Source organism: Narcine bancroftii, chromosome 3, assembly GCF_036971445.1.
Source record: "Narcine bancroftii isolate sNarBan1 chromosome 3, sNarBan1.hap1, whole genome shotgun sequence".
NCBI classification, from domain to species: Eukaryota; Metazoa; Chordata; class Chondrichthyes; order Torpediniformes; family Narcinidae; genus Narcine; species Narcine bancroftii.
This window is the reverse complement of record NC_091471.1, coordinates 47,985,891-48,013,003: the sequence shown is the minus strand read 5'-3', so window position 1 is coordinate 48,013,003 and position 27,113 is coordinate 47,985,891. Positions and strand designations below refer to the sequence as shown.

The 27,113-nt window shown below is 40.5% G+C and overlaps 1 protein-coding gene and 1 long non-coding RNA gene across 19 annotated transcripts in view; one reads left to right on the top strand and one right to left on the bottom strand.

Moving 5' to 3' along the window:
* The window catches only part of LOC138757144 (uncharacterized), a 53,267-nt gene extending 32,634 nt beyond the window's left edge, over positions 1–20,633 (top strand). Inside the window, exon 3 of the long non-coding RNA XR_011353372.1 lies at positions 16,780–20,633. This is a non-coding gene — a long non-coding RNA (uncharacterized lncRNA). The remainder of the gene's footprint in view (positions 1–16,779) is intronic.
* The window catches only part of nedd4l (NEDD4 like E3 ubiquitin protein ligase), a 533,566-nt gene that overhangs the window by 113,720 nt on the left and 392,733 nt on the right, over positions 1–27,113 (bottom strand). For all 18 annotated transcript variants that reach the window (XR_011353364.1, XM_069924007.1, XM_069924003.1 and 15 more), the window contains 2 exons: positions 15,416–15,518; positions 3,299–3,459 (listed from right to left, as the gene is read on the bottom strand). Coding sequence is in view for 17 of the 18 variants with exons in the window: in XM_069924007.1 (XP_069780108.1) it covers positions 3,299–3,459; positions 15,416–15,518 (264 nt within the window). In the remaining variant the exon portion in view is untranslated. The remainder of the gene's footprint in view (positions 1–3,298; positions 3,460–15,415; positions 15,519–27,113) is intronic.

Here is a 27,113-nt window from a genome sequence, read left to right as displayed (position 1 = left end):
GGCATTGTTCCACTGATAATGCTATATAGCCTTATCCCTCCACTCCATCCAGACTCTAGCTCATTGACTTCAGGTCGGTATTTAATTTGATCATTCCCCAGGGGCTGCTGGAGAAGCTGCCCTCGCTGGACTCAACGTCCATCTCTATAAATGGATTCTGGACTTCCTAAAGGAAAGACCACAGTCTGTTTGGGTCAGGAGCAGATGCCAAGCACTGTCATGCTGAGTACTGGTGCACCTGCTCACCCCACTCCTGTTCACACTACTGACCCATGACTGCAGAGCCGGTTTCAGCTCCAATAGTCATCAAGTTTACAGATGACACGGCAGTAATCGGCCTCATCAGCAACAATGAGTTGCAGTACAGAGAAAAGGTGTAAAACCTCATGATATGGTGCAAGAATAACAAACCGAGTCTCTATGTGGAGAAGACAAAGGAGATGAATGCGGACTTCAGGAGGAACAGAAATGGCCACCCTCCACTACAGAGTGTATGTGCAATGGAGAGTGGAGAGCACCAAGTTCCTCGGGGATGGAGGGGAATGGGTAAGAACATTCAAGATCCTAGGAGTCCATACCTCATAAGAATTCCCCTAGGAGGGGTTAGTACATCAGGGCGACCATTAACATACCCTGTCAAGAACTGAAGGACCGTGCAGACCAATTGATGGAGGTCCAGACATCTTTAACACATGATTGCAGCAGTACATCATTCCCGTAGCTTTCAAGGCAGCCACCATTATCCCACTGATGAAGAGGCTGACAGCAACAACCATCAGTGACTACAGCCCAGTGGCACTGACCTCCACCATTATGAAATGCTTCAAGTCCCTGGTGATGGAATGCATCAAAGACACTGGACTGATTTTAATTCACTTATAGAGATGGAACCATTCCACTATAGCCTTGTCCCTCCACTCCATCCTATCCCACCTGGAGAATGATGCCTTATTTGCCAGGCTAGTCCACAATATGCCAGTGTGTAATCGGATTCTGGATTTCCTCACTTCCACACCCTAATTAGTGAGGATTGCAAGAACATTTTCTCCAGAATCTCCATCAGCACCAGGGCACCACAGGGCTGCATGTTTAGCAACCTGCTCTATTCAATTTACTACCTATGACTGTGTAGCTCAGTACGATAACATCATCTACAAATTTGCTGACAATACCACAGTAGTGGTTGTATAAAAGGGGGCAATAATTCAGTATTCAGTAGGGATGTTGAAAAATTGGCTGAATAGTACACTAACAACAACTTAGCACTCAATGTTACCAAAACCAAGGAGCTGATTGTAGACTTTAGGAGGGGAAACCAGAGATGTATGATTCAGTGACCATTGGGGAACAGAGGTGGAAAGGGTGACAACATTTAAATTCCTGGGAGCCACTATGTCAGAAGAGCTTTCCTGGACACAAGACACCAATGTCATTGTGAAGAAAACTTTCTCAGGAGTTTGTGGAGGTCTGGTATTTTCATCAAAACCCTGGCAAACTTCTATTAGGCGCCTAGTGGAAAGTGTGCTGATCAGATATGTCATGGCACGGTATGAGGGAACCAATACCTCTGATTGGAAAACACAGCAAAATGTAGTGGACACAGCCCAGTAAATTACAGGCAAAACTCTCCGCAAGAAAATCTACATGGAATGCTGCCGTTGAATAGCAGCGTCAATCATTCTCACCACCATGGACGTGCTCTGTTCTCACAGCTGCCATCAGGAAAGAAGTACAGATGCAACAATACTTGAACCACCAGGTTCAGTAACAATTTATATTCCCCCCCCCACCATCAGACTCCTAAACAATAAAACAACAAACTCCATCAGAGACTTGCATTGTCTACTTTGCACATTATTTATTATTGCATTTTTTTTCTGTATTGCACAGTCAGTTTCCTCTTTGTTTACATTTCTATCTGTGTATACGTATCTTTTATTGAGTACAATTGTTTGCATGACCGATAAGTATAAATTTTCCCTAGTCTGCGGGAAAAGGAATCTCAGGGTTCTGTGACATGGATGTACTATGACAATAAATCTGAAATCTGAACTTTGCTGTTCACTGACTTCAGCTCGGTGTTTAATACTATCATATCCCCAACAGGCTGGTGGAGAAGCTGTCCTCGCTGGGACTCAATACCCCATTTTGTAACTGAACTCTAGACTTCCGAACAGAAAGACAACAGCCTGTCCAGGATGGCAGCAGAGCATCAAGTGCCATCAAGTTGAGCACTGGTGTGTCTCAGGGCTGTGTGCTCAGCCCATTCCTGTACACACTACAGACCCACCACTGCAACACCAGATCCAGCTCCAACAGGGTCATCAAGTTTGCAGATGACACAACAGTAATTATCCCGATCAGCAATAACAACATGTCATACTATAGAATAACCAGAGTCTCAATGTGGACAAGACTAATGGAGATGATTGTGGACTTCAGGAGGACAGGGGATGACCACCTTCCACTACACATTAATAGCTCGGAAGTGGAGAGAGTAGAGTACTCCAAATTCCTTTGAGCCCACTTAAAAAGTGACCTATCCTGAGACATACAACATCTCCTCAATGTCAGGAAGGCAAGTGCACTTCCTTAGAAGGCTGAGGCAGGCAAGGCTACCAGCCACCATCCTGTCAACATTCTATAGCAATTTTATCGAGAGCATTGGGCCGACTGCATCACGGTGTGGTACGGTTGCTGTGTAGATTTGGATCGGAGGTCAATCCACAGGACCATAAGGACTGCAGAGGGGATCTCTGGGGTCACTCTCCTTCCCTACCATCGACGTGATCGACCAGAATCAGTGTCTGAAGAGGGCACGCAAAATCATTGAGGACCCTTTCCACCCCGCGCACAGCATCTTTCAGCTGCTCACATCAGGAAAGAGATACAGGAGGATCAGAGCCAGCACCACCAGGGAGACAGCCGAACGACTGATGAACAGCTCACACAATCCTTCGAGTTTCTACTAATCACTTAACAATATTTATTTATTTTTATATATGCATTTGTATCTTTTATCCATTTATGTGTTTATATGTGTGTGTCCTTGCATGTTTTTGCATCAAAGACTGGATGTTTGTACTTGTACAAACGAATGATAATAACTTGAACTTCATGACCAAGGGTATCATGTATACTTTGGCCAGTATAAAAACCAGTGGGACTTTCGGTAGTTCTCAGCTCCAACACCCACAGAAACATGCTGGAGGAAGAAGCAATGGTGACAAATAGTCTTGGACAGTTCTTTGCATGATAAGTTGTGAAAGAATAACCAGAGACCAGGAAGATAACTTACACCAGACTTGGTCGCTGCCACTGTGTCGTCCTATTGTTGTGATTCACGTAGTATGTTCGTCCCAGGTTGTCTGTTTTCTCTTCCCATCCAGGTGGGAGCGGTGGCAATTGTTGCTCACGTGGTGTTCCTGAATCAGTGGGGTCAACCATATCCCAGGCGCGCTTCATGCAAGTGGGAAAGAGTTGGACACAGTTAATGTAGCTGAACAAGCCTCCAAATGCTGATAAGTTAAAGATGTAAAACTAATTGCACGGGGGAGAAAGGAATGGAAGAAACAAATGAGATGAGGTGAAATGGAAGGATACATCTCAGCACAGACTGGGCAGACCCTTTAGCCCAACTCGCCCATGACAACTAAGTTGGCATAGTAGGCGACTCCCATTGACATGTATTTGCACCATACCCTACCAAAACCTTATCCATTTTTGGGTTAATTGCATTTTGAATGTTGTAATTGTACTCAGTTCTACAGCTTCCTTTGGGAGTTCATTCCAGACGCAGACTATCCTCAGGTCCCTCTTAAATTTCTCCCCTTTCATCTTAAATCCATGCCATCTTGTTCTAGAATCACCGCACCTTGGAGATAGATGATCTATATTCATTTTATTCCTTCACTGCATTATTTAACAAATCTCTCTAAGCGGTTATCTCTTAGCTCTTGAAATAAAGACCAGCCAATCCAACCTGTCCCTCCAATACAACCCCATGAGTCCACACCATAACCTTGTGAATCCCTTCCAATGTATTGATATCTTTCCTGGGGCTGAGTGTCCAGGATTGCACACAGTATTCCTAATGTGGTCTTACACAGCTGTATCATGATGTCTAAACTTTGCACTCGATACCCTGCCCAATAAAGGTGAGCATTGCCAAACATATTCTTCACTCCCAAGTCTACCTGAATTGCCATTTTCATGGAGCCATGCCGTTGTGCACTATTGACTCTCTCTCTCTGTTTTACAACCCATTTGCCACTCATTGACTCATCTTCCCAACTGGATCCTGTTGTAAACAGATATTCTTCTTCACTATACACAACAGCCATTCTCAAAAGAGACGTTATGCCCTCTTCACCCCCCCCCCCCCCAACCCTGGGGGCCAGACAGAAATCATAAAATATTTTAATTTTTTAAAATGTAGTTGGTAGGAGAGAGGTACCGAAAGAACTAATTAAACCTGACTGCTGCACAGGGAAGGTGCCCATAAACCTTGAGCAGAGTTCCAATGGGTCATTGCTAAAAAAGGTTGAGAATAGCTGCAATGCGCCACCAATTTTTGTGTTGTCCACAACTTTACTAACTTCAACTACACTCCCATCAGATTGTTAATAGGCAACAAACATCAATGACAGACATGGTGCATCACTGGTCTCAGTCCTCCAATGAAAAGAAAACCTCCACGAATAATCTTTGTCTCTCTCCATGAAGCCAGTTTCAGATCCAACTGGCTAGCTCTCCTTGGATCCCATGTAACTTGACCTATCACAACATACCAGTGAGACCTTGTTAAAGATGTAACCAAGGTCTGCACTGCCCTCATCAATATTCTTTTTTAGCTCTTCAAGAAACAGATCTGCTGCACACAAAGCCATCCTTACCACCTCCAATCAGTTCCTGCCTATCCAACTGCTGGTTGAGGCTGTCCCTAAGAATATCCTCTAGCAACTTTCCCACTACCGACATCAGGTTCACTGGCCAATAGTTCCCTGACTTGACCTTGGTGCCCTTTTTAAATTTTGGCACAATGCCATAATCCATCTTATGGCTTCTACAATTTTTTCCCTATCTTCCCTCATGGTGTGTAGATCCACAGGATCAAGCCTTGGGGATTTGCACAGCTTAATGCGCTCCAAAGCTGCCAACATCTCCTCCCAGCAACACTGTACATAGTCCAGGACATTACAGCTCTACGTCATCAATTCCTCAGCTTCCATCACAGTAAAGAATAATAAGAATATTCATTTAAAATCTCATCCATTTCTTATGGCTCCACTCAAAAATGGCCATATTGATTCTTAATGGGACCAGTTCTTTCCCTGGCTACCCATTTACTCTAAATATATCAGTTTGGATTTTTTTTTATATACATATTGCTTGCCAGATCCATTTCATGTCCTTGTTTTCCCTTGATTTCACACTAGCTTACCCCTAAGCTCTCACAGGTATGCCTTCATCTCTTACCTCATTGATGGATTGTTTGATCCAGACAGCATAAATCTGACATGCCTCCTTGGTCCTGACAAGAGCCTTAATATTCCTCATCAACTAGGTTTTCATAAACTTGCCAGTCTTTTTATTCACCCTGAAGGAACATACTGTGCCTAAACTCTTGTTGTCTCCCCTTTAAAAGTTTCACTTCCTAACCATCCCCTTGCCTGCAAATATTGTTTCTCAATCAAATTCTGCAAGTTCCTAATTATTGCTCCAAACTGTCTTGTCCCTATTTTCAGACTTTAACTTGGGGGGGGGGGGAATCCAGATCAACCTTTTTAACGATTTAAAAACTGATAGAACTATGGATGCTGATCCCAAAGTGTTCCCCCTCTGTGACTTCAGTCACTTACCTATAGCACCATAGAACATTACAGCAATGAAACAAGCCATTCAGCCCTTCTAGTCTGTGCTGGACTATTATTCTGCCTAGTCCCACTGACCTGCACCTAGTCTATAGCTTAGGAGAGTGGGCAAAGAAATGCAGATGAGATACAAGGCTGAGAAATATACGGTTGTACATTTTGGAAGAGGAAATAAACAGGTAGATTATTACTTGGATGGGGAGAAAATTCAAAATTTAGAAGTGCAAAGGGACTTTGGGGTCCTCGTGCAGGATAGCCTAAAGGTTAACCACCAGGTTGGATTGGCAGTAAAGTAAGCGAATGCTATGTTGGCATTAATTTCAAGAGGAATAGTGCTTAACAGTAAAGACATGTTGATGAGGCTCCACGGGGCACCGGTGCGATCTCATTTGGAGTACTGTGTGCAAATTTGGGCGCCTTATCTTAGAAGGGAGGTAATGATTGGAAAGAGCACAGAGAAGATTTACAAGGATGATTCCTGGAATGCAAGGGTTAACATATGAGGAAGGTTTATCACCCCTTGGACTGTTATTCATTGGAGTTTAGAAGAATGAGAGGGGATCTCATCAAAAGATTTTGAATGCTGAAAGGATTGGACAGAGTAGATGTGAATAAGATGTTTCCCTTGGTGGATGTCTCCAGGAAAGTCTTAGAATTAGAAAGTAACCATTTAAAACTGAGATGAGGAGAAATTTCTTTAGCCCAGTGATTCTCAATCATTTTTTTCCCACTCACATACCACTTTAAGCAATCCCTATGCCACCGGTGCTCTGTGATTAGTAAGGGATTGCTTAAGGTGGTATGTGAGTGGGAAGGGAAGGTTGAGAATCACTGCACCAGACCCAAATGAAATATTTTGCTTGAGAAAAATTGTCATTGGCCCATTTCCTTTGGAGTTATGAAAATGTACATAACGAGTCAATTAGGTACAATTAAAACAATGGTTTTCAAACTCTTTCTTTCCACCCATATACCACTTTCTTCTTTGGCTTGGCTTCGCGGACGAAGATTTATGGAGGGGGTAAAAAGTCCACGTCAGCTGCAGGCTCGTTTGTGGCTGACAAGTCCGATGCGGGACAGGCAGACACGGTTGCAGCGGTTGCAGGGGAAAATTGGTTGGTTGGGGTTGGGTGTTGGGTTTTTCCTCCTTTGCCTTTTGTCAGTGAGGTGGGCTCTGCGGTCTTCTTCAAAGGAGGTTGCTGCCCGCCCAACTGTGAGGCGCCAAGATGCACGGTTTGAGGCGTTATCAGCCCACTGGCAGTGGTCAATGTGGCAGGCACCAAGAGATTTCTTTAGGCAGTCCTTGTACCTTTTCTTTGGTGCACCTCTGTCACGGTGGCCAGTGGAGAGCTCACCATATTACACGATCTTGGGAAGGCGATGGTCCTCCATTCTGGAGACGTGACCCATCCAGCGCAGCTGGATCTTCAGCAGCGTGGACTCGATGCTGTCGACCTCTGCCATCTCGAGTACTTCGACGTTAGGGATGAAAGCGCTCCAATGGATGTTGAGGATGGAGCGGAGACAACGCTGGTGGAAGCGTTCTAGGAGCCGTAGGTGGTGCCGGTAGAGGACCCATGATTCGGAGCCGAACAGGAGTGTGGGTATGACAACGGCTCTGTATACGCTTATCTTTGTGAGGTTTTTCAGTTGGTTGTTTTTCCAGACTCTTTTGTGTAGTCTTCCAAAGGCGCTATTTGCCTTGGCGAGTCTGTTGTCTATCTCATTGTCGATCCTTCCATCGACCACTTTAAGCAATCCCTTACTAATCACAGAGCACCTATGGCATAGGGAATACTTAAAGCGGTATGTGAGTGGAAAGAAAAAGGTTGAGAACCACTGCTTTTTAGCCAGAGGGACTTTGACTTATGGAAGCCATTGCCACAGACAGCTGTGGAGGCCAGATCATTGGGGAAATTTAAGGAGATTGGTAGGTATCTAATTAGTCAGGGTATTAAGGGATATGGAGAAAAGGCCAGAAACTGAAACTAGATACGAGAATGATTTAGCACAAGGTGGAGTTGCAGAACAGACTCGATGGGCTGAATGGCTTACTTCTGTTCCTTTATCTTGTGATCTCCATATCCCTCCCATTCATGTACCTGTCCAAATTCTTCAGCTGGCAGCTAGTTCCACACTCCTAACGCTCTTTGTGTGAAGAAGTTTCCCCTTATGTTCACTCTAAACTTTTCCACTTACACCCTGAATCTATGACCTCTGGTTTGCATCTCACCTACCCTCAGTGGAAAAAAGATTACCTACATTTACTCTGTCTATACCCCTCATAATTTTAAATATCTCCATCAAATCTCCCCTCATTCTTCTATGCCTCAGGGAATAAAGTCCTAACCTGTTCATTCTTTCCCTGTAACTCAGTTCCTAAAGTCCGGACAACATTCTAGTAAATCTTCTCTGCTCTCTTTTATCTTATTGATATTTACCCTGTAGTTAGGTGACCAAAACTGCATACAATTCTCCAAATTTAGCCTCATGAATTTCTTATACAACTTTATCATAACATCCCAACTTCTATACTGTACTCAATACTTTGATTTATGAAGGCTAATATGCCAAAAGCTCTCTTTACAATCCTATCTACCTGTGACGCCACTTTAAGGAAATTATGTACGTCTTTCCAGATCCCTCTGTTCTACCACACTCCTCAGTCCCCTACCATTTACCGTTTATGTCCTTTCTTGGTTTGTCCTTCCAAAATGCAACACCTGCCTGCATTAAATTTCAGTTCATTTTTCCAGCTGCCCCAGATCCCTCAGCAACCTTTGAAAGCCTTCCTCACTCTCCAGAACACTTCCAATCTTCATGCCATCTGCAAACTTGCTGATCCAGTTTACCACATTATAATCTAGATCATTGATTATGTACCAATGATGTTTCTGAAGCAACAATCCAGTGTTGTGCCTTTCCAAGTGGTGCCCTCATTATTATGACTGAGGAAGCTCAATTGGACACAGTTATAAATTTCATCCCTTCCAAGCCCTTTGCACCAGGTGACCCAGTCAATGTTAGGGAAGTTAAAATTTCCCAGCAATACTACCTTATTATTTTCACAGCTAACTGCAACCTCCCTATAGACCTGTTCTTCTCATTGAATATTGGGAGTCCTATTAAAATGATCACTCCCTTCTTGTTTCCAAGTTCTACCTGGATGATAATCCTCTCTAATCACTGTTATGTCTTCCCTTATCAAAAAAGCAAACCCCTCCTTCTTGGAATATTAAGATGTCAGTATTGCTCTTATCTTAACTATGTTTCTATCATGGTTATAACTTCCCAGTCTCCCAAGCCAATTCACACCCTGAGTTCATCTGTTTTACCTGTTAGGTCTTTTGCATTGAAATAAATAGTTTAAATTATGGGTCTTTCCTCTATCTTTGCCTGCCCTGTCTAGTAAACTTGATCTCTATGAGTACATCCATCTTTCTGTTCCAAATCTCACCACCACAATTTTTGGAGGTACAGGGATTGATAGGGAGTAATCAGCATGGTTTTGTCAGGGGTAGATCATGCTTGACAAACCTGATTGAGTTCTTCGAGGGGGTTACAAAAAAGGTTGATGAAGGGAAAGCTGTGGATGTTGTCTATTTGGACTTTAGTAAAGCTTTTGACAAAGTTCCCCACAGGAGGTTAGGAAAAAAGGTGGAGGCATTAGGTATAAATAAGGAGGTAGTGAAATGGATTCAGCAGTGGTTGGATGGGAGGTGTCAGAGAGTAGTGGTAGAAAATTGTTTGTCCAATTGGAGGCCGGTGAGTAGTGGAGGTCCTCAGGGTTCGGTCCTGGGTCCACTATTATTTGTTATATATATTAACGATCTGGATGTAGGGGTGGAGAATTGGATAAGTAAGTTTGCGGATGACACAAAGATTGGTGGTGTTGTGGACAGTGAGGTAGATTACCGTAGATTAAAAAGTGATTTAGGAAGGCTGGAGGTGTGGGCTGAGAAATGGCTGATGGAATTTAATACAGATAAATGTGAGGCACTACATTTTGGAAAGGCAAATTTAAATAGGTCATATACATTGAATGGTAGACAATTGAGGAGTGCAGAGCAACAAAGGGATTTAGGAGTTATGGTAAATAGTACCCTCAAGGCTGATACTCAGGTGTGGTGAAGAAGGCATTTGGAATGTTGGCCTTCATAAATCGGAATACTGAATTCAAGAGTAGGGAGGTTATGATGAAATTGTATAAGGCATTGGTGAGGCCAAATTTGGAGTACTGTGTACAGTTTTGGTCACCAAATTATAGGAAGGATATAAACAAAATGGAGAGAGTGCAGAGAAGGTTCACGAGAATGTTGACAGGGTTTCAGGGTCTGAGTTCCAGGGAAAGGTTGTGCAGACTGGGGCTTTTTTCTCTGGAGTGTAGAAGATTGAGAGGGGATTTGATAGAGGTGTTTAAGATTTTAAAAGGGACAGACAGAGTAAATGTGGATAGGCTTTTTCAATTAAGAAAGGGGGAAATTCAAACTAGAGGACATGGCTTAAGATTGAAGGGGGAAAATTATAAGGGGAACATGAGGGGAAATTTCTTTATGCAGAGGGTGGTGGGGATGTGGAATGAGCTTCCGGCAGACGTGGTCGAGGCGGGATCATTGGTTACATTTAAGGAAAGATTGGATCGTTACATGGATAGGAGGGGACTAGAGGGGTATGGACCGGGTGCTGGTCAGTGGGACTAGGAGGGTGGGGATTTGCTACGGCATGGACTAGTAGGGCCGAACTGGCCTGTTCTGTGCTGTAAGTGGTTATATGGAATAATCCAAAGAAAACCTTTGAGGTCCTTCTTTTTAGTCTCATTCCTAATTTCCTATATTCACTCCAAAAGACCACATCCCTTTTCCTACCAACGTTATTGATGCAAAATTCATGATACTTTACTCCTATTTAAATTGCAAGTACAACATTTATACGCTGCTCACCTTACTGTATCTTCATTCTTGAAATCATCACTCCTTTTTCTCATCCTGTCTCTCAGTAAAAACAAAGCAACAGGCACAATTCCACAACTCCATTAAATCAATTGACGTGCAACTCAATTGCATAACACTCTTAACCAACAGTCCATCGGTCAGAACTTGAAATTGGCCAAGCAATCTGAAGTCTGGATTTTGCAGAAATTACAGCACCTTCGGATTTCACCTCATCGCAGCGAACGTGGAAAGCCACAACAAGCAGCCAGTGGCTTGCTGAAGTCAGCAAGGCTGCATGTTCTGACACTGTGGACTCGGTCTGGATTTCAGCAAGGAAGCAAGAATTCAGGTCCCAGGTAATCACTTGACGTAAAAACATGAAGAAAATTTTGCTTCAGGCATAAGAACCTTAAGAAAGATGCCTGACTGTGAACAGTCTTGCGCAACATCAGTGTGCTTTAGGTAGACAAAGAACCTGGGTTGCACCACCACAGTCAAGCAACTAGCACATGATCTGATTCTGACCTTGAAGTTGCGCAACATTCAATTAAAAGTCTGGCTGATTATTGACACGACAGAATTTTACTTAAACCAAAACTTTTGAACAGATAACCACCTATAATCAGAGAAGATCGAAATAAGGCAGGGCATATGGAACAGGAGAGAGAGCAAGAGCAAGCACTGCCTGCTAGAGCTGAAGTGATCATGAGCTTGCATGCTTTGGTTCTGGCTGTTCAAAAGCAGAATAGCAATGTATTTACTGAAATCAAATAAATGGGTTTTGGTGTATTTGCTCTTAATGGCTTGTTCCATGAAGAAATATAGAGATCATACTGAAAAAGCAATCTTAATTATAAATCCTTACATATAAAATCCTCTCCTTGATTTTAATGGAAGGGAAGGACTGGATTGAACCAGGGAAAAACTGTTAACTTCAAAGTCTTAAAGATAAATTGTTTACAATTGTCACCCCTTACAAACTTCAATTTTTTATAAAACTATGTAATTATTAATGTGACCTTCCCAAGACTTAAACTTTATGAAGTTTGAGGTTTTCCTTCAAAACAAATCTGAGTCATGGAATCCAATAACTTGGAAACTGAGCCTTTTGACAAGGGTCAAATGAGAGACTTATCCAGAAAGTTATGGCTCTCGCGATCACTGTGATATTAGCTGTATGGATAAAAAGTTGGCTGGTAGGCAAAAAAAGCAGAGAGTAGTAGTGAAAGGAAAGTATTCGGCCTGGAGGTCAGTGACTAGTGGAGTGACACAGCAATCTGTTCTGGGACCCCTGCTCTTTGTGTCTTTTATAAATGTTCTCGATGAAGAAGCAGATGGATGGATCAGTATGTTTGTGGATGACAAGAAGGTTGGAAGAGTTCTGGATGGAGCGGGACGTAGTAAAGGTTACAAGAAGATATAGACATGTGGTGCGCTGTTAGACAGAATCAGACACGCACAAGGTAAAGACTGAACAACAAGCTTTAATCCACAAAAAACCTCCACAGAGCCAGGCTGGCTGTGGCTGCAGCAACTCAGTGTGAGGCCTCGGGAGGCTGGCACAGGCTTATATCCCGGAGGGTGATTGACACCCGACCGGGTGGGGCTTGATTCATTCAGGCCGACTGATTGGCAGTGGCCAGGTGTTGTCCTGTCCCCTTACACTCATGCAGGTACACAGGTTGCCCCCTGCAGTAGGCCGGTGGTGTACCACCACAAGACACGATGCAGAGTTGGGTAGGAAAATAGAGATGGATTTCAACCTGCATAAGTGTGAGGTGATGCATTTTGGAAGGACAAACCAAAAAGCTGAGTACAGGGTTAATCGTCGGTTATTTACGAGTGTGGATGAGCGAAGGGACCTTGGGGTGCAAATCCATACATCTCTCAAGATTGCTGCACATGTTGACAGGATAGTTAAGGATTATGGGATGCTGGGATTCATTAATAGGGGAGTGAATTCAGCAGTAGAGAGGTCATGATACAACTCTACAAATCTTTGTTAAGATCACACTTAGTGTTCAGTTCTGGTCACCTCATTATAGGAAGGATACGAAAGTTATGGAGAAGGTGCAGAGGAGATTTACCAGGATGTTGCCTGGATTGAGAAGCAAGTCTTATGAGGCAAGGCTAGCAGAGCTGGAACTTTTCACTTTAGAGAGTATAAGGATGAGAGGGAACTTGATAGAGGTCTACAAGATTATGAGAGGCATAGATAAGGTGGAGAGGCAGCATCTGTTTCCTAGGACAGGATCAGCAAACACCAGAAGATATATATAATATGTGTATATATATATATATATATATATATATATATATATACATAAATACAAAGTGAAGAGAGGGAAGTTTAGGCGAGACATAGATGGTAAGGTTTTATTTAAACAGAGTTGTGGGGGCCTGAAATGCCTTGCCAGGAATGGTGGGGGGAAGCTGAAACATTGGGGGCATATAAGAGAAAAGAAAGATGAAAGAAAAATAGAGGGTTATGGGGTAGGGCAGGTTTAGTACTTTTTTAGGAAGGGATATATGGGTCGGCACAACATCGAAGGCCAAAGGGCCTGGACTGTGCTGTATTGTTCTATGTTGTTCTTTGCATTAAGCATCCATTTGCACACATACCCTTTTATTCTCTCCCCTCTCCCCCAAATCCCATCGGTTCTCCCAAGATTATATGCACACTCGAGGCAATCTACACATGATCAGGACATGATCTGGTCTTGCCAGGGTTTCTGCCTGATCTGCTCAGTAATGAAACCCACAGTCACAGGAAGAACATCCAAACTCCACACAAACAACACAAAAGATCGGAACTGAACCCAAGTTATTGACCTGTGGGGCAGCAATTCCACTCTCTGCACCTTTTTTTTCCTTCAGCCCACTTAATTTCTGCATGCCTTTGGAACATTGGGATGTTTTCAATAGATTTAAGACTTACACAATTCTAGCTAAGATTCTGAGTATGACTGAGCTGGCCACAAACTTTCTTCTCATTTTATAACTGGGAAAAGTTTCAGCACCCCATGCAATGCTCTTTCTATACTTATACCACTGCACTGCATGGTGGTGTAGTGCAGAAAATCCATCAGGAGCTCCCACAGGATTATGCGAGGCCATGTTATTTTTGGTCAGTCAAAGAAGAGCATTATCATTTCACCAGTGAACACAATATCTGGCTTACAATCTGTACAAGTTGTTGTTGGTGTTGTTTACTGAATTCTACATTTCTACTTCCATACTGTATATACTCGTGTTACGTCTATACAGTGTAATCGTGTAATAGTTGACCCCAACCCCCTTTTTGGTCCTTAAATCGGGTGTTTTTGTATGACCTGTTTAAAAGTCAAACCCCCTATTTTTGGCCCCGACCGCCCACCCATCCAAGCTCCCAACATCCCAACCGCGGACTTACCACCCGGTCCCGGCCATCTCCCAACGCCTTGAACGATGCAGAAACTGCACAAAGTCAAAAGTCAATCTGCTCTCTTTTTGGCTCAAAAAAGTGGTCCAAAATATTAAACGATGACATGAGTGTATATGGTATGAAAATGCTTCCTGATTTCACTTGTGAATGGCTAAGCTCAAATTTTCCCATTTTTCTGAAGCTAACATTTTGTCCCATTCTTTTGCAAGTAGTCAGTGTTTGTCCAATTTAGTCATTTTAACAAGCACTTCAAACTACTGAAATGTTAGCCCAATAAGGTTTGATCTTTACCCTACTATTGTCCAGTCTGTTTTATAGTTTGATGTCACCTTGCTCCTCTTAAATGGAGAGAAGCCTCTGCTTACCACTCAATCGTGTTGGAAAAAGAAAATATTAACGAGCTAGATTTGAATATGTTGAATGAAATAGTAGGCACACCCTGGAATTTCAAATAACAACCAATGAATAATTATAATCATGATGTCAATGTTGTATTGAAGAAAAGCAAGGTGCTTTAGTTCTACTGTGAATTCTTACCTGATATTTGGTATGAACTTCTAAACATGAGAGATTAAAAATAGATTGGCTTGAATGGTCTTGAAGGAATTTCATTTCATCTTATGCAACATTCTAGTTCATTTGTAATATCTAATAATTTTATCCATCTTTTAATCTACATTATGAGCAGGACATGATCTGGTCTTGCCAGGGTTTCTGCCTGATCTGCTCAGTAATGGAACCTTCACCTTTTATTGTCCATTTATTTTTCCTCTAACAATTCTTCCTAATTTAACATTTAATAAAATTACATAGGCGTCTCATCTTGAACATTATACAAACCTCCGGGCTATCTACTAACTACACAACTTGCACTCCCCATTTTCATTGCTTTCTACAACTACAATAGGGATGTCCATATCAGCGGTAAAAATACAGAAACACCTGTTAGGTTAATCAGATATTTGTGCATTTATCAATTTGATTTTCCTAACACTGACAAATAATTATACCAAATTATATATTAACATAGTTAATTAAGACATCAATAGTGGTCTCTGGTAAGATGAAACAAACTGTTTTGCCTTGCATGCTGAATGCTGTGGATCAAATTATGAATTACACATTGATGCAATAATCTAATTCTTATCTAAAGGATTGAAGATGATACACAATTGCCACATTTATACCTCAGATTCTTCCCTCTGTTCGGGAGTTTCTTCCTCTTGCCCACCGTTCCTTGGAAGGTAGGCCATCTTCAAACGCAGAAATCCTTTCACCCGGGATTTATGACTGCAATAGACAGCAGTATTATATCATTCCAAAATACTACTTTTTCTCTATCAATTGAAGCCATTTTGACCTATAAAAAGATAGGACTCGGTTTTGCCAATGGAGTTTGTAGCCTAAACGTGTGGTTTTTCCAAGCCACACTGGCTGTCTAGATGTGCAAAGCTCTGTCTAGTTTCAGTGCCCTGCATGGTGTCATGGGTATTGTGGGAGGCCCAGAAAGTGTCCAATGCACAAAACTACAGAAGAAAATTTGAACAATCTGAAAAGCCAAAACACCAGCTGACACCAAGCTGTCAAAACATCCAAAATTTAAGACAATTAAAAATATACAAAAATATTAAACTTATGAAACACAAAAAATCTATAAACTTTTTAAGCAATTATAAATTTATGGTAAATGCAAAGAATTAAACAAAATTGCAAATTACCTTTCTTCTATACAGTTGTAAAATCTACATTGAAGGGAATAAGCATGTGGATATTGTGCCAGGTCTAAACTGATGCAGGATCCAAGAACAGGCCCCTGGGGTCAGTACTGAGATAGCTCAACAACTTTGAGCAAATGTTGCCCAACTGCTCAGAGAATTCCATGGTGATGGATACCAGCTGCCATCCAGAAATCTGTCAGCAGGTTCAATACTTCTGTGAATTTGTTGGTACCAATGGAAACTATCTATCGCAACAATTTATTTTGTTTTAAAATTCCCCTTAAATTCAATTATATTGAACGATTCATTCATGTTAGATTTAAGAAATTAAAATTTTTTCCACTGAATATTTATGTTAATTTTCAAATTGGTGAGCTACAAAATAATGTTCAAAACATGAGCAGGAATGAGGAATAAACTGTCAATTTTACACTTAGCGAGGCTGAAATAGTTCACATAACACACACATATCATATGTACCTCATGTTGGGATCGTTCAGATTTATTGTCAGAGTACATACATGGCATCACATACAACCCTGAGGTTCTTTTTCCTGCAGGTGAGGCAGAATTCCCACTTATTGGCTGTGCAAAAAATCACTGTACTTAACCGACACATATAAACAAACTGACTGTGCAATACAGAGAGAAAAAAGTTACTTTAAGTTGAAAATACTTCCCAATTCCTTGTTTCAATCACATCCTATTTTATTTCCATCTCTTCTGAGAGGCGAGTGTGGGTGTGCTTATTGGACCAGGTGATGGTCAAGACGCAATGGTATTCCTGAACTTGCTTAATTCTAATTACCTAATTTATGAATTACATCCTGCAGATCACAAGATCGGAAGACAAAACCTTGCTTTGTGCTCAGTACCTAATTTTCATCATTACTTGAATAAGAACACTAGAAGCATCAAAATGCTGCCACACAATCAAAGCTCAAAACTGGAACAATTCAGAACACTTGACCCTCACATACAGGTATTTTCAAACATATATTTCTGAAAAGGGCAATGATCCTGAAATATTCAGAGTAATTTCAACAGACATCACTTTGCCACAAACTTCCCATTCACCCTCCTGTCCTAGTACCTCAAGGATCTCCAAAGATGCTGATCCCTGGTACACATTTGGATTTACAACCTGATGGTTTAGTATCGTTTCTAATAACCGCCACAAAATGAATTATATGGGCTGTGATGCTCTGTATTTTTGAACAAATAACCATCAGATGTGAACGAGGAATATAAAAGAAAACAAAGGATGAAATAAAATGCATCTTGACTAAAGTATCAAAAAGATTACTCAACATTACTCACTTTATTCCTTGAGTAAAATCTCAGGCATGTTGATTGCATAACATTTTAAAAACAACCGTAACATAAAAGACTGAAACGCTGGAGTTGGAAACTTGGCTTTCAACAGAAGCACTAAAGCCATTCAAAACATCTATTTGAGAACAATGTTGAAAGATACAGAAAATAGCCAAACATTAAAGAATGTGAAGAAAGTGATAAGGAAAAGCAAACTTAAATTTTGACATGCAATTGTTATGTTGGAATTGGGTAACTCAGCTTGCAAGCCAGAGTTACAAAGGTTTACAGCATGGAAACAATTACTTCGGCCTGACTTGTCCATGGCATGCAAGTTGCCTATCCAAGCTAGTCTCACTTGCCTGAAATTGACCCACAATACCCTCCATAATGTTTGGGACATAGACACATTTTTTCCTTTATTTGCTCCTGTGATCCATTATTTAAAATTTGCAACCAAACAATTCACATGTGATTAAAGTGCACATTCCAGATTTTATTCAATGTAATTTGTATATATTTTGGTTTGACCATGTAGAAATTACAGCATTTTTTATACATAGTCCCCTCATTTCAGGACACCATAATATTTTGGACATAGTAATGGTATGTAGATTAAAGTAGCCATGCTGAGTACTTTGTTGTATATCCCTTGCATGCAATTACTGCTTGAAGTCCACGCTTCATAGACAATACCAGGTGCTGAGTATCTTTTCTGGTGATGCTCTGCCAGGCCTCTATTACAGCCATCTTCAGCTTGTTTCAGGGGCTTGTCCCTTTAAGTTTTCTCTTCAGCATATGGAAGTCATGCTCAATTGGATTTTTATCGGGTGACTTACTTGGCCATTCAAGAATTTCCAGTTTTTAAGCTTTGAAAAATTATTTTGTTGCTTTAGCAGTGTGCTTGGGATCATTGTCTTGCTGCAGGATGAGTTTGGAGTGTTTCAAGCCCAGAGGACTCCAAAAACCAGCAGTAACAGAACTTCACCAAGACAATGGTTACTAAAACAAAAATGTTTTTAATTTTCTTCATTCATAATACGATCAATATTTAACTTATTACTATTAACAACTTAACCCCCTTCTAATTCTAAGCGCGGAGGTACGTAATGTGTAGGTGTTCAGGAATGTTCTTTGTTTCACTGCCTCATCATTCACTTTTCACTTCTCCAAGTTCAGAGGTATCAGGCAATTTTCCACACTGCGCAAAGAATTTAACACTTATAATCCTCACCAGGCTCTGGTGCTTTAACTTAAATTGTTACCGCTCAGGAAGGTCTTTGTTGGTTTCAGAGATATTCATTGCTCGTTGGACACACAAACTGATCTCCTTCTATCAGCCACTTCAATGTCTTGCTGAAGAAACTCGCCCCCCCTCGTGGGTTTTTCAAAAAAATAACCTCTTTGTCCAGGTTACCACAAAGAGTTCTTCTTTTTCCCCTATTTCAGGAGAAACACAATAACCAGGCAAAGCCTCTTGTAATTGACTACAAGGGTTTAGAACAGGCTGAACTCAGAACTCAACACTATCTTAAAATGGGGTCTTGCAATGTGTCTCCAAAACTTGCAGTCTTCAACACCAACTGCTGCAGTAAAACTGATTCTCTCTCTCCCCCCCAACCCAAAGAATGGATTTTTTTTCTCTCTGTTTGCAAAATCACATGACCCCTCCTAGACCAACAAACTTCAATCCAAAATTTGGATCACTGATACCATATAACTATATAACAGTTTATGGCATGGAAACCGGCAATCTCGGCCCTTCAAGTCCCCACTGGTTCACTCAAACAACTCTGCTAGATCCCCCCACCCATAACCCTCCAACCCCCTCCTATCCATGTATATATCCAGCCTCCTCTTAAATGAAAGAATTGACTCTGCCTCAACTATTTCCTCCAGAAGATTATTCCATTCAGCCACCACTCTGAGTGAAGAAGCATCCTTTACTGTTTCTCCTAAAGTTTTGCCCCCTTACCCTCAACTTGTGTCCTCTTGTTTCAACCTCCCCTGCTCTCAGGGGGAAGAGTCTACTTGCATCTAGCCTATCTATTCCCTTCATAATTTTAAAAACCTCTATCAAATCCCTTCTCAACCGTCTACCTTCCAATGAATAAAGTCCTAACCTCTTCAATCTTGCTCTGTATTCTAAGTATTTTAAGCCACACATCTTCTCTGCACCCTCTCCACCTTATCTATATCCTTCCTATAATTTGTTTAGCAATAAAAGATTAATCAGTTCAATCATGTTGTTCCTTTAAAGTCCATTTCAATTCTACAACATCAGCCCAATTCACACCTACTTGTAAAGTCTTCACAGGCACTCTTGGTTTCTGTAAAGTCAGTGGCAGAGATGAAGGCTCCACCTGCACAGATTTTTGCATTCCAAATGAGATGTTTGTGAAGTGTGATCTAAACTAAATCTCCACAATCTATACATTTTAAGATATATTTTGTCTTAATTTTATTAACCCATTCCATAATAGGAGGATCGAACTTGAGTAGATAAGAGGTTTTGATACATCTCAGAATTCATTTCCCATTGACATCAGCAGATATACCATTTCCTGTGACAGGCATACATGCCCAGGACACAACCACCACCACCCCCCCCCCACCATCACCCACAAATATGTTTCATATTTGAGGTGGTACACTTTGGAACTTTATGTTCCTTTATGCCTGAATATTTTGCTCTTGCCATCACTCTGATACAGGTTAATCATGGTCTCATCTGACCACAAGATGTTTTTCAGAATTGTCCAGGCTCTTTTATAAATACTTCTTGGCAAACTGTAATCTGGCAATCCTGTTTCTGTGGCTAACTAGTGGTTTGCATCTTGCAGTGTAGCTTCTGTGTTTCTCTTCATGAAGTATTTTGTGCACAGTAGACATTGATACATCCACACCTACCTCCTGAAGAACATTTCTGTACTGTTGGACAAGCATTTGGTGATTTTTCTTAATTATGATGGGAATTTTTCCGTCATCATCAATGGAGGACTTCCTTGGCTGACCAGTCCCTTTGTGATTACTGAGATCACCAGTTTGCTCTTTCTTCTTAATGATGTTCCAAAGAATTGATTTGGTAATCCTAAAGTTTGGGTGATGTCTTTTTCTCATTTATTCTTGTCTTTAGCCTCATAAAGGCATCTTTTAATTTCATTGGCACAACTCTGGACGACATGTTGAAAATTTGCAAATACAGACTTCAAAGCTGATTCAAAGCTTAGAAGCAAGCCTAGCTCTCATACCTGCACCAATGAAGCAAATAAATATACCTGAGTAATCACAAACACCTGTGAAGCCAAATGTCCCAAACATTATGTTGTCTGAAATGGGGGAACTATGTATAAAAACTGCTGTAGAAACATAGTCAAACCAAAATATATACATATAACCTTGTATAAAAACTGTAATGTGCACTTTAATCACAAGTGAATTGTTTGATTATAATTTTAAAACTGTGAAGCATGGGCAAATAAGGAAAAAAAGTATATTTGTCCCAAACATTATCCTTCTGGACTTTTGCTACCCATATACAGTACAACTCCGATTATCCGAAATGGTTGGGACTGGGTCTATGTTGGACAAACATTTTTTTCAAAGAACTGGTCATTTTTTAAAAACAGTCCAGTAGCAACAGCAAATCACTTGTATCAATGTTTAAACAACAAGGGAAGGCTTTTAAAGCATTAAAATAATGTTTAATTCTCACTAAAACAGTGCTGGTTACTACTGTTACAGAGTTCTGTGTTGTGTATTGGCCTATGTGTTGTGTGGTTTTATGTTAAAAAGTGACAGTTTGCCTTAGAGAGCCACGGTGAAGGTGGACTGCTGAGAGAGTGAGAGACGGACTGAGCATGAGCAGAAAATGATCTAAAAATTTCTGGACTTGGACGATAAACCACCACTGGGGGTGTTGTGGAGTGGAAGAAGGCCCAGAGCATGAGTCATGGTCTGGAGGATAGTTTAGAATGTTGGGATTTTAAAAAGGATGAACATTCTGAAGGCAGCCAGAAGGATCTGGACCAAGCCAGTGGTTCCTCTCTATGCAAGCAACACAAGACAACTTTGAATTTTGTACTCTCTCTCTCTCTCAAAGATCTTTTGGCTTCAGTTTACCAAACAAACTGAATTTCGTTTATGATCTTTGCTTCAGTTGAGATCAAAGTTGTGCGAGTCTTGTGTGTTTCAAGTTTGTTTTGTGTCTAAGTTTTTCTGTGGGCTGGTTGGAAATATAACTTAGACTTTAATTACATATGTTATATTTAGGCTGGGAAATTTATTAGTTTTACACTGTTATAAAAATTTGCATAGTAACCAGTGGGTATTGTTATAAAAGGGGGGATTTTGAATTAAAATTTGAAGGTGAATTTTTTTGTTAATAAAATAATTGTTCATCTTTACCCATGTGTGATATGCCTTCTTTGTGGTTGCTGGTTTGATCTTGTAACATAATTTAGGGATATCGTCTGGGATCAAACCAATTTGGAAGCTTTAGGAGCGATTGACTTGTGCTTAGTTATCAGTCGTCTGAGTTTGACTCAACCTCCAGCTTGAAATTAAAAATAAACGGTGAGTGTATAAATGACCAGCAGAAAAACCAGCAATTATGAATATTGACCAGTTCATAGTGAACCCTTCAGTGGTTAATTAAAAAATGGCTAAAAAGTCAGAACTGATGGTCATAGTTGGCAAGTTAAAACTTCTTACAGTAAGAACTGGGATGAAAAAAAAGGAAATTGCCCAAAAGATTGTTAAGCACTATGGAGGAAAGGGGGTATTTGAAGAAGCTGCATTAGAAGAGTTTCCAAAGGAGAAAACTTTGGAGGAAGTAAAGTTGGCTTTGAGAAAACTAGAGTTAGAGGAAAAAAAGAGAGGCAGAAAGGAAAACCGAACAGGCAAGCAGAAAGGGGAGAGAGAGAGAGAAAGAATTGAAGCTTGAGCTAGAATGAGCTAAATTAAAGCTGACCATAATGCAAGGAGAGGGAGAAGCCCAAACCCCATGTGCTGGTCAGGAGGAGAGGTTTCTGGTCAGTAGAGGTGAGGTTAGTTCCTCCATTTGATGAAGCTAAAATAGACCAGTATTTTCAGCATTTTGAGAAAGTAGCTGTAAATTTAAAATGGCCACCAGACCAGTGGTCACTCCTGCTACAAAGTGTTCTTAAAGGGAAACCCCAACAGGTGTACTCGTGTCTCACTGTACAACAAGCAGCTGATTATGAATTTGTAAAGCAGGCTATACTCCGATCTTATGAACTAGTCCCAAAGGCTTATAGACAAAAGTTCAGGAGTTTAAAAAAAGCAGTTACACAACCTTACCTGGATTTTGCTTATAAGAAGGTTGTGTGTTTTGATCGGGGGTGTGCCACAATGAAAATAGAAAATAACTTTGATTTATTGAGGGAAATCATTCTGATTGAGGAGATTAAAAATTGTGTTCCTGATGATATTCAAGTGTTCTTGGCAGAGAAAAATATAAAAACTTGGCAAGAATTGGCTAAATTCGCAGAGGAATATGCTTTAACCCACAAGCCGAAGTGGACACCAGGGACAACCTTTCAAAGGAATACTGCTGATAATCCAAGTAGAGTAGAAACAAAATCTAGAAGTGAGGTTAAAGGAAGAGAGGAAGAGAAATGGGTGAAGGACTCATTTTCGAGTGTTATTTGCCACTATTGTAAGAAGCCAGGGCACATAATAGCAAATTGTCCTGTACTGAAAAGGAAGAAAGAGAAAGGGGTGGTACCAACTGCCTGTGTTCAGAGTGAGAAAGTTAGGGATATTTTTAAACCATTCATGACTGAAGGCTTCATTTTGGTTAAAGAAGGATCCAATCAAGTGCCAGTTAAAATCCTGTGGGATACTGGAGCAGCCGAATCGCTTGTATTAAGTAACATTTTGAATTTTGGTGAGGAGACCGATACTGGAGATGTGAATTTAATTAAAGGCATTGGTGGTGAAGCAGAGCCTATACCTTTATATAGAATAGTGATGAAATCAGACTTAGTTAATGGCCTGGTTATGATAGGGATAGGATCAAGTCTGCCGGTGGATGGAGTTTATGTTTTGTTAGGAAATGATTTAGCAGAGGGTAAAGTCATACCTGCTATGAAACTCACAAGTAAGCCAGTGGTTTATGAGTCCAAAAAGGATTTGGAAATCTACCCTACATGAGCCATTACCAGAGCTATGTCTAGAAAAAAGGTAGAAGTAGAGAAAGTCTGTGATGATCCTGTAGTGGAGGAAAGCATTGAGGACAAAGCTAAGGATCCAGCTTTGCTGTTGTCAAGAGAAGAATTAATAGCCAGACAAAAGGATGATCCTGATCTTGCTGGGATAAGAGATAAGATTCTGTCTAACCAGGAAATTGAAACTGTGCCAGTAGATTTCTTTGTTCAAGATGGAATATTGATGAGAAAGTGGAGACCACAAGTGATACCTGCCAGTGAAAACTGGGTGGTAGTAAGGCAAGTCGTAATCCCAAAACTTACAGGAATGAAATATTAAATTTGGCTCATTGTACACCTTTAGGAGGTCATCTTTGAGTGAAGAAGATGGTAGAAAAGATAAGGAAACAGTTTTATTGGCCGAAATTAAGAAAGGATGTTGTGAACTTTTGTAGAACCTGTCAAACTTGTCAACTAGTGGGCAAGCCTAATCATGGGCCACCAGTTTCACCTTTACAACCCATCCCTGCTTTCGGGGAGCCCTTCTCAAAAGTGATAGTCGATTGTGTTGGTCCATTGCCAAAAACCAAAGTGGGAAATGAATATTTGTTAATACTCATGTGCACAGCTTCAAGGTTTCCAGAGGCTAGTCCCCTGAGAAATATTAAAGCAAAGACGACTGTGAAGGCTATGCTAAAATTTTTCACACTGTTTGGCCTACCAAGGGAAATTCAATTGGACCAAGGGAGTAATTTTATGTCTGGAATATTTCAACAGGTGGTGTATGAATTGGGAGCCCATCAAATTGTGTCGTCTGCCTATCATCCTGAAAGTCAAGGGGCCTTGGAAAGGTTCCATTTAACTGTGAAAATATGATGAGGGCTTATTGCATGGAAAATAATAAGGATTGGGATGAAGGAATCCATTTGTTATTGTTTGCTGTTAGAGAGGCAACTCAGTTTACCAAACTATTGGCTTTAGTCCATTTGAGTTGGTGTTTGGTCATGAAGTCAGGGGTCCATTACTATTGTTGAAGGGACAGTAGATACATAATGATATACAATCAAGTCTGTTTGATTATGTTTTCAAATTTAAAAAAGAGATTACATCAGGCTTGCGAGATGGCAAGGAAAAATTTAAAAACTGCTCAGGGAAAAATGAAACTTCAGTTTGATCAAAAAGCAGAAATTAGGGACCTTAAGCCTGGTGACAAAGTATTGGTTTTGTTTCCAATGCAGTCAAACCCTTTGAGAGCTCAGTTTTCAGGACCGTGTAAGGTGAAATCAAAAATTAACCAGGTCACCTATGTCATTGAGATGCCTGATCGTCAGAGAGACACAGGTCTGTCACGTGAACATGCTTAAACCTTACTTTGAGAAAATGACTGAGGAGGAGACTAGGATTCCAACCGAGGTGCTAATTATAGAGGATAGTAAGGAAGAGATGAGTTTTGTGGAAGGTCATGGAGCACAGAAAGTGATAAGCCTCAGGTTGGAAAATTATATAGTTTTGAAAAATTTAGACACCAAGTTAATGCATTTGACTAAATCAGAAAGGGAAGAAATGAAGACATTACTTATGAAATTTAAGGAAATATTCACAGATGTTCCAATAACTACTGTGGCTTGTCATAATGTGGAGGTCAGTGATGCTAAGCCTATTAAGCAGCATTGTTACCAAGTTAATTAGGAAAAGAGCAGATTGTTGGATTAAGAGGTGGATTATATGCTCAAAAATGACATCGTCCGAAAATCAAGTTTGAATTGGAGTTCACCCTGTGTTCTTGTGCCTCAGCCAGAAGGCTCAATTAGGTTTTGTAAAGATTATCGAAAGGTAAACATGGTGACAAAGACTGATGCGTTCCCTATTCCCAGAATAGATGATGTATAGATAAGGTGGGGAAGATTAAATTTCTTACAAAGATTGATCTCTTAAAAGGATACTGGTGTTTTCTTTGACAAAGAGAGGGAGGAAGATTTCTGCATTTGTTACACCTTCAGGATTGTATTAGTATAATGTTATGCCTTTTGGGATGAAAAATGCACCTGGCACATTTCAGAGAATGATTAATGCAATAATTTAGTGTTTAGAGCACACAGGAGCCTATATCAATGATTTAGTAATTAGTACAGTTACATGGGAAGAACACATGCTTGAATTAGAGTAGTTATTTCAGAGGCTGGTGGAAGCACATCTCACAGTGAATTTGCACAAGAGTGAGTTTGGACATGCCACTCTAATTTATCTGGGTTATGTGGTATGACAGGGACAGGTGGCACCGGTTGGAGCGAAAGTATTGGCTATCACTGCGTTCCCTATCCCCGGTAATAAGAAAGCTCTTCGGAGATTTCTAGGTATGATTGGCTACTATCGTACATTTTGTAAAAACTTTGCAGAAATTGTACTCCCATTAACAAAACTACTTGGAAAGAAAGAAAAATTTATCTGGTCAGATGCATGCCAGGAAGCGTTTCTGAAGTTAAAGGCCATTTTAAGCCATCAGCCTGTATTTTGTCCCCTAACTTTGAAAAGCCATTCTTTTTAGCCATGGACGCCAGTGACAGAGGGGTTGGTGCTGTACTGTTACAGAAGAAGGATGGTGATGGAGTAGAACATCCTATTTTGTACCTCAAAAAAGTTTAACGACCATTGAGAAGGAGTTATTAGCCCTTGTTTTAGGATTGCAACATTTTGATGTGCATATTTGTACTGCTCAAAAATTGTTAATAATATATACTGATCATAATCCATTAGTTTTTCTGTCTAAAATGATCAGATGGTTATTGAATTGGAGCTTACTATTACAAGAGTATGATTTAATTATTACACATATAAAGGAGATGGATAATGTAATAGCAGATCGTTTAAGATGTTAATCTGGGTAGATATGAATCTAATCACATATTTAGTGTAAAAAAAATGGAGTGTTTATTTTATTTATGTAATACTTCCATTAATTGTTAAAAATTTGTTCTTGTGGACAAAATTTTTTTTTAGCAGGGGAGGTGTTACAGAGTTCTGTGTTGTGTGGTCTTATGTTAAAAAGTGACAGTTTGCCTTAGAGAGCCAAGGTGAAGGTGGACTGCTGAAAGAGTGGGAGACGGACTGAGCATGTGCAGAAAATTATCTAAAAATTTATGGACTTGGACGATAAACCACCACTGGGGGTGCTGTGAAGTGGAAAAAGGCCCAGAGCATGAGTCATAGTCTGGAGGACAGTTTAGAATGTTGGGATTTCAAAAAGGATGAACATTCCGAAGGCAGCCAGAAGGATCCGGACCAAGCCAGTGGTTCCTCTCTGTGCAAGCAACACAAGACAACTTCGAATTTTGTACTCTCTCTCTCTCTCAAAGATCTTTTGGCTTCAGTTTATCAAACAAACTGAATTTTGTTTATGATCTTTGCTTTAGTTGAGATCGAAGTTTTTTGAGTCTTGTGTGTTTTGTGTTTGTTTTGTGTCTAAGTTTTTCTGTGGGTTGGTTGGAAATATAACTTAGACTTTAATTACATGTTATATTTAGGCTGGGGAAAGTTTTACACTGTTATAGAAATTTGCATAGTAACCAATGGGCATTGTTATAAAAGGGGGGGGGGGATTTTGAATTAAAGTTTGAAGGTGAATTTTTTTTGTTAATAAAGTAATTGTTCAGCTTTACGCCTGTGTGATATGCCTTCTTTGAAGT